Source organism: Schistocerca nitens, chromosome 6 (genome assembly GCF_023898315.1).
Source record: "Schistocerca nitens isolate TAMUIC-IGC-003100 chromosome 6, iqSchNite1.1, whole genome shotgun sequence".
Classification (NCBI taxonomy): Eukaryota; Metazoa; Arthropoda; class Insecta; order Orthoptera; family Acrididae; genus Schistocerca; species Schistocerca nitens.
The window spans coordinates 483,610,408-483,624,484 of NC_064619.1; the positions used below are offsets into that span (position 1 = coordinate 483,610,408).

At 43.4% G+C, this 14,077-nt stretch overlaps 1 protein-coding gene across 1 annotated transcript in view; it reads right to left on the reverse strand.

Moving 5' to 3' along the window:
- Positions 1-3,152: 3,152 nt before the first annotated feature.
- Positions 3,153-14,077, reverse strand: part of LOC126263420 (thrombospondin type-1 domain-containing protein 4-like) — a 198,904-nt gene continuing 187,979 nt past the window's right edge. The window contains exon 7 of the mRNA XM_049960513.1: positions 3,153-3,246. Coding sequence (XP_049816470.1) covers positions 3,153-3,246 — 94 coding nt within the window. The remainder of the gene's footprint in view (positions 3,247-14,077) is intronic.

Genomic DNA, 14,077 nt, shown 5'->3' on the forward strand with positions numbered 1-14,077 from the left:
TTTCACCGCTTTTCAACCACTCATCACAGATGGACAAACCAGTAACAGGCTAACAGTCGACCAGCTTTGCAGTTTTCGTGATGCTCGATCCAGGCGCAGGGCCATAACTATCAGCCCACTGTCAAAGTCGCTTATGTCTGTGGATATCCCCATTTTTGACTCTTATGTTCCCCAGATTGATTACTCAGTCGTCTCTGCTCTGCACATTTACTATCCTTACCGCATCACGCATCCTCTACTCCACTAGGCTCTGGGCAGTGGACATAATGTTTTGACGTCATCACTGTCTCTCTATATCCATATGTAGACGCCCAGTTCGTCAACAGGAAGTGGTACACAGTTTTAAGCTAATCAGGAATTTGTTTCGTATTGAATTTAAGGACAGTGACTGCACATATTCGTCCCCGTTATCTGACGTTTATTTGAGAATCGAAGTGAAACCGGGTTGGTTTATCAACTTATTCCCCACTTATATTTTCCAATAAACTTTTACAAAAATTTTCACTATCGGCATTCGTTACGTGTATATACTACTTCTTAAACAGAAGTATCGAATATCGCTGTAAACAATAAACACATTGCACCATATTAAAAGGCTTATTGTTTTCAGTGTATCAATAGGCGATGAAGTTACCAGTACAAACATAACAGCAAAGCGGTCAGTCTTATGTGTAATATTTGTCGGAGAAAATCTCTTTTCGTTAGGTCGAACTTTTCATGAAATATAACGACACCCCGTTGTCGGGCGTGCGATTGATTTTAATAATTTCATGTGTTTGCAGCGGGATGCTGCAATTGCACGTACAGTTGTTACAATGCTATTAAGATCAGCTGGAGAAATTTGATCCCTTGTGTTTCTTATAGTTGAATACTTCAGTATCAAATACTGTGGACAACCGTTTCACAACTTTAAGGCCTTTATCAGTACAATCGGACATGCTGTTAGTGTACGTGTTTCACTGTTTGGGCTCCATGGTATAGCGTGAGTGGAAACAATACCAGCCAGCTACTAAGAAGAACGTGTCACGTCGTTACGCGGAATACGCAGTTATTAAATTGCGAAAGGAATAAGTCAGTTGTGACTCATTCCATTACAGTGAAGTGCTTAAACGGTTTTCCTTTCGCATAACTTCTAAGGATATCTCTTCGTTACGCAGCTGTTCCACAGTTTAATTAAGCTGAAGTCCATTAAATTACAAATGCAATTTAGGAGTGTTGGTTAAAAGCCAGACGTGTATGAAGAACAGTTACTGTTTGTTATCCTTATTACTCTGAAACATCAGTGGAATAATATTATCGTTACTTTACATTCGTTATTACAAAGCCTTATGAAAACGGTGCGTCATGGGCGGAAAATATCTCCGGAAGATATTGAGAATACCTCCTTTAACAGTCTGCAAACGAAGTGAAACAGCGCATATGTTGTGCGTAGGTCCTGAATATAATAAGTCTTAGCTTTATAAGGCGCACACAAGCATTTTGTTATTTTTTGAATCAATAAATCCAGATAATAATGAGCGCACCCACGATACGACAGAAGTAAAAGAATAGAAAGTATGGTGCGAGATAGCTAGGCGTAGGGACAATAACAGGAAACAGGCTGCAGATTATACGTGAATTCAATTTCAGACACTCATCACGTTAGTTGAAGATGTGGAACATTACTGGCTAACAACGCACTTTAGACGTTGAGAAAGGTGGATGATAGTAAGGACACCCCGTGGCTCTATAGTTGTTAGAAAGTTGTTACAAAAGCAAAGAGAGATTCACCAAAGATTTAATAAGTTCAGGCGAAGTTTTGTTGATTACGAAAAGGTGAACGAACCCGGAATGAGAATAAGGAAAGCAAAGTGAGAAGCACTGAATTACTTTAAAAGTAGTTTCTGTCATACGTCGCAATGATAGATATTGAGAAACGTGGTGATGAAATATAAAATCAACAAAATCGCTTAACACAAAAAAACGAAGCTGGATCCGACGCATCTGTAAGATTCGGTACATACTGTGCACAAGATTTTGCTTGCCTGGGCTCTGGACCAACGAAAGACTTCAAGTGACGTAAGACATAGCTGTATTCCAGTAGCGTTATCAGATGGATGTGAATAATTACATTGGTTATCATCATCTTGCGGCTTTGCAAGAAAATAGGTGTTTTTTCATTGTTTCTTAGACCTATATACAAGTATCGTATCAGATTTTTTACATTGGTTGTTTGACCTAATTACAAATATCGATTTCCTCTAACACCCACGGTTTTTATATGATTACTTAATTGTGCTTCTTTTAAAATTCGACCGGAACAATGTACAGCGGTCTAAATAATATACAGGATGTCCAGGATGGAGGTACACACAGACAAATTCTTGCAACTACAGAACTCGACACTTCATGTTCAAAAAATGGTTCAAATGGCTCTGAGCACTATGGGACTCAACTGCTGAGGTCATTAGTCCCCTAGAACTTAGAACTAGTTAAACCTAACTAACCTAAGGACATCACAAACATCCATGCCCGAGGCAGGATTCGAACCTGCGACCGTAGCGGTCTTGCGGTTCCAGACTGCAGCGCCTTTAACCGCACGGCCACTTCGGCCGGCTCACTTCATGTTGTTTGGTAAAGACACATTCTCCAAGATATGATCATTACCATCTCCTGAACAGCGCTGAGTCACATGGCGCATGCGTGCCAGTGGCAGCATAAATCAATCTCGACATGTTGCCGAACTCTACTGTTCTACTGACGCTTTCCGACGTCATTTTCCGTCAGACCAGCGCATTTGTGTCGTGGTCCCAACAGCCAGCTCCTCAAGGCGGCGTTGTGTAAACAATCACAACTCATTTTGTTTCATCTACAGCTCATTTAATTTGAAATCAAGGAGGGACCACATTACCTCATTCGTGGTAAAAGTCTACCTAGCTAATTTTGGATTCAAGTTAGGAGACCAACATAAAATATTCACGCCACACGGTGTGCGTCATACATGTGTTTCAGGATTGAGAAAATGGATCCAGGGGCAGCAGAAGTCATTACCTTTCATAATTCCGATGATAACAAGAATCACTGTGCATACAATCCTGAAATCAGCCATTACGCCTGTCCCACATAGACCCAGTATCCCTGTATCCAACCCACCTCTAACCGTAAAGTCAACATCATGAACTGTCATTGTCATCATCATCATCATCATCATCTGAATATGCAGACGGCGACGAAATGTTGATGCCGACGGACGAGCTGAAACCAAATCTGTTTATCCAAGGTGAACTAATGTCTTACTAAGAGATCTGGGTCTCTCAAATGAGTTATCACATGTTTTCTGTTGTCGTTTACAGGAGAAAATGCTGCTAGCCAGTAGTACAACATTCTCCTGGTATCGAACAACTTTTTTAACTGAGCACCAAAACTCTACAGCTGTCTTTACGGTTGGATCAAAGCAAACGGACTCTGTTGGCTGCTCTGCTGTTTTCCGTGATCGTGTCTTCAAGGTCTGACTGCCTCGAGACTTTACTGTCTTTGACGCAGAACTGTGCCCGACCTTGCGGGCACTGGAGTAGAGGAGACGTGCTTCGAGTGCTAAAGTCCTCGTTTGTTCCGATTCCCTGAGTGCCCTTCACTCCCTTACAACGGTTGTTCCACCAGATAAAGTAGTCCACAATATCCAAGATGCAAGAATGCATTCCTTCATCTAGAAAGGCTGAGCAAGGAGGTTTCTTTCTGCTGAGTAGTAGGACACATGGGTACTGCGGGGAGCGTAAGGGCGGATGTAGCAGCCAAAGAGGCACGTAGAGATCCTGAGTTATTTTAGTATGCCATCCCCCTGCACGGTATCACTGTGTTTTATTTTCCAACCAAAGGGCAGCTGCAGGTTTGGGGGCAGCTCTGCCTTCTGTTTTAAGTAACGTTGAAACGAATGTGTTTATAGTTTCACGGTTTTGTTATCTGTCCAACTTGATTCCCAAAATTTTACAGACATGTTCTAAATGTGTTAGAAGGGTGATTGACTCACTCATGTTGTTTTCGTTAATAGTCGGCCAGTCACATTTCCCTGAGACTTTCTTTTATCCGTTCTGTGGTTTTACTTTTGTTTCAATCCCATGTATAGCATCTTCCACTAGTCTCCGTTGTATTAAGGCCTGTGAGATAGAGTACTGTGTGGGTCAGCGCGAGTGAAGAGGCTGTGAGTGAATGAGTGACATTTTATAGGTTTCCTCCTCAATGTGTGACAACTTTAGTCATTTTATTCACATTCGTTTCTTTTAATATCTGTAAGAGCGCTGATACCCTCGCCATTGGACGCCTAGAAGCTCGAAACAGACACACTGAAGGAATAGTATCAACATATGAAGTCACATATAACAAGAAAACATTGAGATAATTTATCGAAAGAACCACAAAAATTATCAGGGCTGTACTAAGCATTAGCAGTAAGTATGGTTAGATACCAATTCGGTATTCTCACGTCTTGCAGGAAAACTACGAAACCCTTGCAACGGTATTATTGGCAATGAAGTCTTCAGAGCACGAACGGGCTGTGTCCGGTGATCCAAATGTTATAGGAATGCTTCCTGGACAACAATCAAGGTACACAAAATGTTGCTGCTTTCTATGCCTACGGGATAGTCGTGGGCGTGATTTACACTCGGTTAGAATGGACTGGGCGCCTAGAACTAATCTGGATCCAGGAGGCAAAAATGTTATAAAAGCAACTTTGGTGAAAGAAGAGCAAATAATTTTGCCACGTCTCCACAGAAAACCGGGGATCATGAAGCAATTCGTAAGGGGATTGAAGAAAGACAGTGAAATTTTTATAACTATATCTGTCAGAAATTCTCCTTCCTGTTTGCTGCTGAACTGAAAGAAGGAAATTTACTGAATGTATGCTGAAGAATATGAAATTTTTAGTTTCTAATATTAGTATCACGCTGCATTTCCTTCACAACCATCTCGACTTTTTCCCTTAAATCTTAGGAGATTGTGAAGAACAGGTGGAGTGATTTCACCAGGACACGTAAGGGATAAAAAGGCGTTATCAGGTGAAGTGGTATTCTGTGATGGTAGCAGACTATTGCACAGGAACAATGTGGAGTCACAACACACAAGGCAAACTCAAAAGTCGCACTTCCGCGGCAAAAGGAAGCGACGCTGTCATCAGATGTGTCATGGAACTGCCATGTGTCAAAACTAGTGTTATGTTGACAAACTGTGTGATAAGTTTACTGTCTTCTTTAATGATTTTTTTTTGTGTCGTCTCGATGCCATTGTAGAGTTTTGTACCAGGTGAAGCACGGGAGAGGATGTTGTTTGGTGACCGGTTTTCTCTTCCTGCAACACAACTGCACACATGTGTTAACAGGATTCTTTATGCATAAGAACAAAAAGCTACATCTTAAGCTACTCCATGTGTTGTGGTACAAGCTCTTCCGTATTAGTCCACGTTAGCCTCACTGCTTGTGAAGTACAAGTCCCGCTACAAACGCTACACTCTCGTAGCCAGTGACGTGAACTGACAAACGCCAACTAGAAGAGTGACTGAGCTACGGACTGCGACAGACTCTGTGACAGACTGCGACTGACTCTGTCCGCGACTGGGATGACTGTCTGTGATTCACTGGACCCCTCTGGTCCGCGGCGATGATCTAAATACTGGCGGTCGAGAGGTCGATGGTGGCACGTTGCTTGCGAGTCTGTCTTTGGCCTCTCTGCTGATGGGCGCGCTTGATCCAGGGCCTATTATCGATCTTCTTGCAACCTCTTTGCAACCTGGCGATAACTTACTCCAGCACAGATTTCATCCTGTGCTTAATTTTCTACAGAGATATTATAGGTTAAGTAAGTACTGAAACTGAAATTTTGAAAATCGTTAGTGACACACAAAATCTGACTTCAGATTCATAAACAAGAGGCAAAAATCGATAAAAATGACCTGTCAGAGCCGGCCGAGGTGGCCGTGCGGTTAAAGGCGCTGCAGTCTGGAACCGCACGACCGCTACGGTCGCAGGTTCGAATCCTGCCTCGGGCATGGATGTTTGTGATGTCCTTAGGTTAGTTAGGTTTAACTAGTTCTAAGTTCTAGGGGACTAATGACCTCAGCAGTTGAGTCCCATAGTGCTCAGAGCCATTTGAACCATTTGACCTGTCAGAAGTAAAAGCATTGACAAAAATAAAAATTTTCAACTCTGTGTTAACGGCCTATATCGCTGACGCCCGTCCTGTTAGAGCCGCGAGCGGTACGTGGCAGAGAATGGAGATGCAAAGCCGCCAGGTGGGGGAGCCACTGGAGGAAGCGCTAAGAACGAACAAACAGGACAGACGAACAAGGAGAGGACGAGATACACTACGACTGAACAGGACACAACACGAGGCAAGCAAGCAATCAAGAACTGAGGTGATACACACAGCAAGACAACAAAACCGCAGGAATTCTCCAAACAACGACAGCATGTATCTCAACAAACGGAACTGGAACGCAGTACAGCCGTGATGCACAGTTGGCCGCGGATTTCACGTCGTACGGAGAGTGGTGCAGTCGCACGGTGAGGCTCGCAAGCGCAGGCGTGCGCCAGAGCACATGGGCCCTAGTGGGTATCCAGGTCCATATCCTCTCGTACGCTTTCATTTTCCACACCTTCCGGCTCCAGACGTCCGTCATATAATTGTGCAGTATGTTCCATGCTCGTGTATGATGACCTATTGTAAACACGAAACATTTTCCGCGCAGGAATGATGAAGTGTTTCAGAAACTGAATTCGTGTGAATCTCAGCTCCCCCCGGTTCGTCCATGAGATCATAATTCAGAATAACACGGCACTGCAATGTGGTATCTATCAGCCGACATCGGGCGAGTGACTTTGAAATACTATGGGGAGGGAGTGCAGTGTCAGAATAACGTTGACTGGTGATTCTACCGTGTTCAAACTGTCGGAGGTCAGTACGCCCATGGAACATTATGCCTCGCAACACCATAATACTTGGACTATCAAAACGATCACGTTTGAAATTCTTCTTGGGTGCATTACGTGTTCACCCCCCAACCATATGAGGGTACCGCCAGAATCACTACTCTGACTGCATATGTTCTCATCTGAGAAGATCACGTGACCCCAGTTCACATTGGTCCAGTCCCCAAGCTCTTGGCACAGTCACAAACGGCGCCGTCGATGTCCAGATATTCACGGAGCACAATGGTATTAGTCATCGGGCAAAGAGACGAACCCCTTTCAGTCACTGTGCCACTACTGAGCGTGAGATTGCTTACTTTGCGGACATGTTCAATGTGGGTGCAATTGCACACGCTGTTTAATATGGGTCCCTTTTTGTATGTTGCACAACGTGTCAATAATCTGCTGCTGCAGTTGACGATGGTCGCCCATCTCCTCTCCTTCGGGTAGAAACGCCTGTGGTTTAAAGTGCTTCCCACACAAGCGAAGCAATGCTGCGAGCAATACCACATTGTCTTTTCCCGTTTCTTTGAGTGCCTCATTTTTCGGTACCAACCCCACTTGAGACTATAGTCGTGCTGACCTCACGCCATGTGATGTCCAGCCTCCTGCGCACCACTGGGAGTACGTCAACATCACGCAAACACTTTGTTAAGATACGAGCCATGCGTGGAAACGCCATCATGCTCCCACACTATCATTCGATTCCACTGAGTTGTTAATACGTTATGTTACTCTGTCTTTCCCGTCATTAAGTTATGAAGCGTGGTGTTTTATACAGGGTCAGTCAATAGCTATTGCCACCAAAAATAGCTCCAAAAGTATGATAGGGGCTGAAAAGTTTGTGGGACAAAAGTTGCATGGGACAACGGGGGCCATAATATGACGTGGGATTCTTGTTTCTAGGTGGGGTCACTTTAAGAGATATGAAGGTCAACTTGGTTTTTTTAAAAATGGGATTCTATAGTTTGGTACTTATTTCCTGAGAGCGGCTATCGAGACGAATCCAGTGATGTGTGACATTAAAATCTTTGAAGGTCAACGAATGTAAAAAAGGTGGCATGAACGTCCATTTACAGAAGGTGTTCGAAGTGATGACCATTGGTGTCAATGTCGTGCTGCAATCTTCTTATCATGGACTGAGTGGTATTCCGTATCACATTGGCACTTATCGAAGCGCATGCTCTGACAATTCCCTCTCACATATCTTCAGGTGAACTTGGAACGTCTTTATAAAAAATGTCTTTTGCGAATCCTCACAAGAAAAAATCCAGAGGTTTCAAGTCTGTCGCAGGAGCCGGGCACGACACGTCTCCTCAATGTCCAATCCAACGTTTTCGGAATTCTCTCTGCAACTCATTTCTAGCCATAAGCGAAACATATGCCGGACACCCATCGTGTTGATACCACATTCTGTTCCTTGTTCCTAAAGGTATTTCTTCCAATAACAGACCTAATGTTTCTTGCAGGAATGTGGTGTACTTCCTACCATTAAAATTTCCTTCGACGAAATTGGGGCCTATAATTCTGTCCTCTAGAATCCTACCCGATACATTCACCGACCACGGTTTTTGGTGTGTAACTTGCCGCAGCCAACATGGATTTCCAATTGCCCAATAATGCATGATATGCAAACTATCATTTCCATGGGTCGTGAATATAGCTTCGTCAGTACATTAAATAAAATTAATAAATGTGTCATCCCTCTGAACCTGAAGTTGAGACCATCGGCAGATTTAAGTGCGATGCAAACAATCCGTACCAATTAATTCTTGGTGAAAACTGATATGGTATGGACGATATTTATGGCGATGCAGAACACGAACAACACTACTCTGCCTCATGTCAGATTCCCTTGCGACTTGACGCGAACTAACACAAGGATCTCGAACCACAGTGACAAGAGTACCAATTTCCGTTGCCTCGTTAGTAACTTTCCTTTACCGGAAATGTCTCCGTTGCTTTAAACGTCCAGTTGTTCTCAATTTATCATACACGTATTTAAATGTACGACATGTAGGGTGAGTACGTTGAAGACATCTTTCGGCGTATAAGTCTCTAGCCCTCACTGAATTTCGTTGGCATTCTCCGTGAATGAGATGCAATCCAACTTGTTCTTTGAAGGAATACATCATTCACATTCGCCTGATTCGACGATACTAGTCTTAGCGTTCCTACTAGTGTTGTATTGCGAAACCGTCGAATAGTGTTTACATTTCAATGGCACGTTAGATGGATACGCCATATTAGGCGAATATCTACTATTTGCATGATATACGAAAGACAATTGGCAGAGCATGTGTTTCGACAAGTGCCGAAGTGATAAGGAATACCACTCAATCCATAATAAGACGATTGCAGCACTGTATTGATACCAATGGTCATCACTTCGAACACCTTCTGTAAATGGACGTTCATGCCACCTTTTTTACCTTCGTTGACCTTCAAAGACCTTACTGTTACACATCATTGGATCCGTCTCGATAGCCGCTATCAAAAAATAAGTACCAAATTATAGCATCCTATTTAAAAAAAAAGTTGACCTTCATATCTCCGACGCAACCCCACCTAGCAACAAAAAACCAACATCATATTATGGCCCACGATGTCCCATGCAACATTTGTCCAACAAACTTTTGAGCTACTGTCATAAATTCGGAGTTATTCTAGGTGGTAATAGTTAGTCACTCATCCTGTATATGAAATCTGTTCCTAAGTATAAGAAAAAAAATGATTCGTCGTAATGTAGCTGTCTGAATTGACTAATTTGATTGATAACGTAACCTTATCCAAGTCAGTGTTAGCTTTACTGATTAGGTTATAAATCGTGCGGACAGATTTAAACGACTGGGAAGTACATCGTGACAGAATAATTGAAAATAAAAAAAGGATTCCCACCCCATTGTTCACAAGGAAGATAAATAAACGATGTACAATGAGTTAGTATTCTCAAAATGGACCTGCCACAATATTTAACGTAACATTTTTACTGCGCTTGTTTCTTGAATACAAGCGTTTACCACTCCGTAAGGGTCAAAATTATACAAGTAGTAAAGGATCCTAAAATGTGTATTTTGCGATAAGGAGAGTGAATGAGCAGTAAGTATAGGGCATGTGTTTTGGACAGCTCATGTTTCGTAACAGCAAATAACTGCCGCATCGACGTTGGGGCGCTACAGTGACCAGCAATGCAGCATTACCACGGTTTACAGTTCATGACTGGTTATAGAAGAAGAAACTTCATTCGTTACAGAAACTTTCAGGCACTACATTTATTACTGTCGCAACTGAATTCGCTGCCTTATGAGCCTAAGGAGGATCGCGGTCTATACGTTCTGTTCAGTTTCATACTGAATATACGTGTAATACACATCTGCCAAAAACGAGAAATACCAATAAGAGGAGGAGGAAATGAAACTTCGTGGACTGAGAAGGTACACTATGTGATCAAAAGTATCCGCACACCCCCAGAAACATACGTTTTTCATATTAGGTGCTTTGTGCTGCCACCTACGGCCAGGTATTCCACATCAGCGACGTCAGCAGTCATTAGACATCGAGAGAGAGAGAGAACAGAATGGGGCGCTCCGCGGAACTCACGGACTTCGAACGTGCTCAGGCGATTGGCTGTCACTTGTGTCATACGTCGGTATGCAAGATTTCCACACTCCTTAACATCCCTGGGCCCATTGTTTTCATTGTGATAGTGAAGTGGAAACGTGAAGCGACACGCACAGCACAAAAGAGTACAGGCCGACCTCGTCTGTTAACTGACAGAAACCGCCGACAGTTGAAGAAGGTCGTAAGGTGTAATAGGCAGACATCTATCCAGACCATCACACAGGAATTCCAAACTGCGTCAAGATCCACTGCAAGTACTATGATAGCCAGCTGGGAGGTGAGAAAACTTGGATTTCATGGTAGAGCGGCTGCTCATAAGGCACACACCACGCCAGTAAATGCCAAACGACACCTCTCTTGGTGTAAGGAGCGTAAACATTGGATGATTGAACAGTGGAGAAACGTTGTGTGGAGTGACGAATCACGGTACACGGTACACGGCGATCCGATAGCATTTTGTGGGTGTGGCGAATGCCAGGTGAATATCATCTGCGAGCGTGTGTAATGCGAACAGTAAAATTCGGAGGCGGTGGTGTTATGGTGTGGTCGTATTTCTCATGGATGGGGCTTGCATCCCTTGTTGTTTCGCGTAGCACAGGCCTACATGGATGATTTAAGCACCTTCTTGCTTCCCAGTGTTGAAGAGCAATTCGGGGATGGCGATTGCATCTTTCAACACTATCGAGCACTTGTTAATAATGAACGGCCTGTGACGGAGTGGTTACAGGTCAAAAGCATCCTTGTAAAGGACTGGCCTACACGGAATCCTGACCTGAGTCGTATAGAACACCAATGGGATATTTTGGAACGTCGACTTGGTGCCAGGCCTCACCGACCGACATCAACACCTCTCCTCAGAGTAGCACTCCGTGAAGAATGAGCTGGCATTCCCCAAGAAACTTTCCAGCACCTGAATGAACATGGCTGCGAGAAAGGACGCTGTCATCAAGTGATGGAAGGCGCCACGAACGTGTAAGTCACTTTTAGCCAGGGGTCCGGATACTTTTGATCACATATATAACTATGACGTTGCACCCCCTCTGGCCTAGATGCAGGCCCTAATTCTGTTCCCAGGAGAATCACAAGACTGTTGTATCCGCTCCTGAGGTAATCTGGCGGACTACTGAAGTAACTGTTCCTTGATATCCTGGATACCGGGGCTGGATTTGAGTTGACCTTGGAGCTGTTCCAACACGAGTCCTATAGGGGATAGATCTGGGGATAGCGCTGCCCGCAAAAGTATCTTTACATCACGCAGACACTTTATAACGACACATGACATGTGTGGACCTGCCATGTCCCATCGAAAAATGGCACCCCGACACCGTCGCTTGAGAAATAACCATGAGAAAGCAAGACGTCCATGTCGTACCGCTGTGCTGTCGGAGCTCCCTCAGTCACTACCAATGGTTCGCTGAAATTACAACCGATGGATGTTCACTCCATGACGCCAGCAATAATACTGCTTTGCCTGTCCAAAACACTGAAGGAATGGGGCGATTCGCCAGGTTGCCGCCGACTCGTCTATGAGTTAGCGCTGAGGTGACTGCTGAACACAATGAAACGCCATTGATCACCAGTCCATAGTACCACTCCAAACGCAGCCATTCGTGTAGCATTATTAACGGCGACCTACACAGGGGTCAGTAATTTGCTAGTGCGGTTGCTGCCAGTGAGGCGCTATGACACAAAATGTAGCAGGCATCTGTAAACTGCTTTTATGTTAGCTGCATTACGATACGTAATATATTCAACAAATACAATTGTATGGTAGTATGATATCAATCCGTCAGCAATTCAGGATAATGGCTTCTTCTCATCCAAAAACTGCGTCTAAGCATACAGCAAGGGGCGAATTCGCCATTGAAAATTTAAAAACATGATAGATGAGACCAGTGAAATTACCTCTCCGGCCAGAGGCGAGACTATTGCTGAAACTATCAGTGCGGAACTAGATGCTATTACTTTAATTTTACAAATACTAGATGCCAAGGCTAGTAAGATAACCACTATGAATAAAGGACAGGAAGGTATGAAACAGCAATAGGATGGTTTGACTAATCAGGTCGCACTGATCAATGAACAGGTCAAATACGAGTCTGAGCAGTTTGACAGAATTTGACGCGGTATCCCTCAAGAGGGAATCAAACGATCTCTCAATCAATGGCAATCCGACTAAGTGCTTGCGTACGGGGCAGAGGTTGACCTACGCTTTATTGACCATTTCAATTTGTGAAGGTCTTTCTCTTGAATACGTCATCCAATTTTTCTTGAAACTGCTTATGTGTTGTCTGGACATGTACACCACATCCTTCGATTTCCGTTCGAATCGGACAATTCCTTCGTGATGCGTTGAATTTTCATTTTTTTTTTTCATTAGCGTACATATCCTTCTGCAATATATATCCTACCTGATGTTCATTCGAGCTGTGGTGCGAAAGTTTTTGGTGACTATACACCCTGTTCCCAGCGAGACGGAGGCCCCTGTACACTTGAACGACATCCTCAGTTTTAGAGTGGAACGGTCTTCTATGGTCCACTGAAAATCACTACTGGGTAATAATCCCCACGAGATTAATAAAGGTCTTTAGCGGTTGAAACTCCAGTCGAAATTGAAAACAGAGTACACGAATGTTTCCTGCTCTGTTAATGCACGAACTGCTACTAACGATCGACCATCTGTTGTGAGATGTGTCTCAGTGCAAAGTAAATATTCATTCCTCAGTCTGGAGAACTCCCTTTAGTTAATAAAAACGAAAGTGCCTCAGGCTGCAGTTAAATGGTTTATATTTTATTATACCATAATCGATTTCGAGGCTTATAGTCTCATGAGTAGATGCTGTTGTACTGGTCTTCAGACCGAAGGCTGATTTGAAGCAGCTGTCCATGTTGCTCTGTCCTGTGCGAGCCTCTTCGCCTCCGATTACCTACCGCAACACACATACTTTTGAATCTGCTTACTGTATTCATCTCTTGGCCTCAGTATACGATTTTTAACCCCTACATTTCTCTCCAACACTAAATTGGCGATCCCTTAATGTCCCAGAATGTGCCCAAAAGCAAAACTCCTATACTATTGTGTCTCGTTTCCTAATCTAACTTAATTCGACTACGCTCCGTTATCCTTGTTTTGCTTTTGTTTATGTTCATCTTAAATCCTTCTTTCAAGATGGTGTCCAATACGTCCAACGGCTTTTCCAAGTCCTTTGCTGTGTCTTTCAAAATTACAGTGTCACTGGAAAATCTCAGAGTTTTTACTTCTTTTCCCTGGATTTTAATTCATACTCCAAATTTATCTTTGATTTCCGTTACTGTTTGTTCAGTGTACAGACTGAATAACATTGGGGATAACTACAACCCTGTCTCCCTTCCTTCTCAACCCCTGCTTCCCTTTCACGCCCCTCGACTCTTATAACTGGTTTCTGTACAAGATGAAAGTAGCTTTTCGTTCTCTGTATTTTACATCTGATCCCCTGATACCTCCAGAATTTCAAACACAGTGTTCCAGTCAACATGGC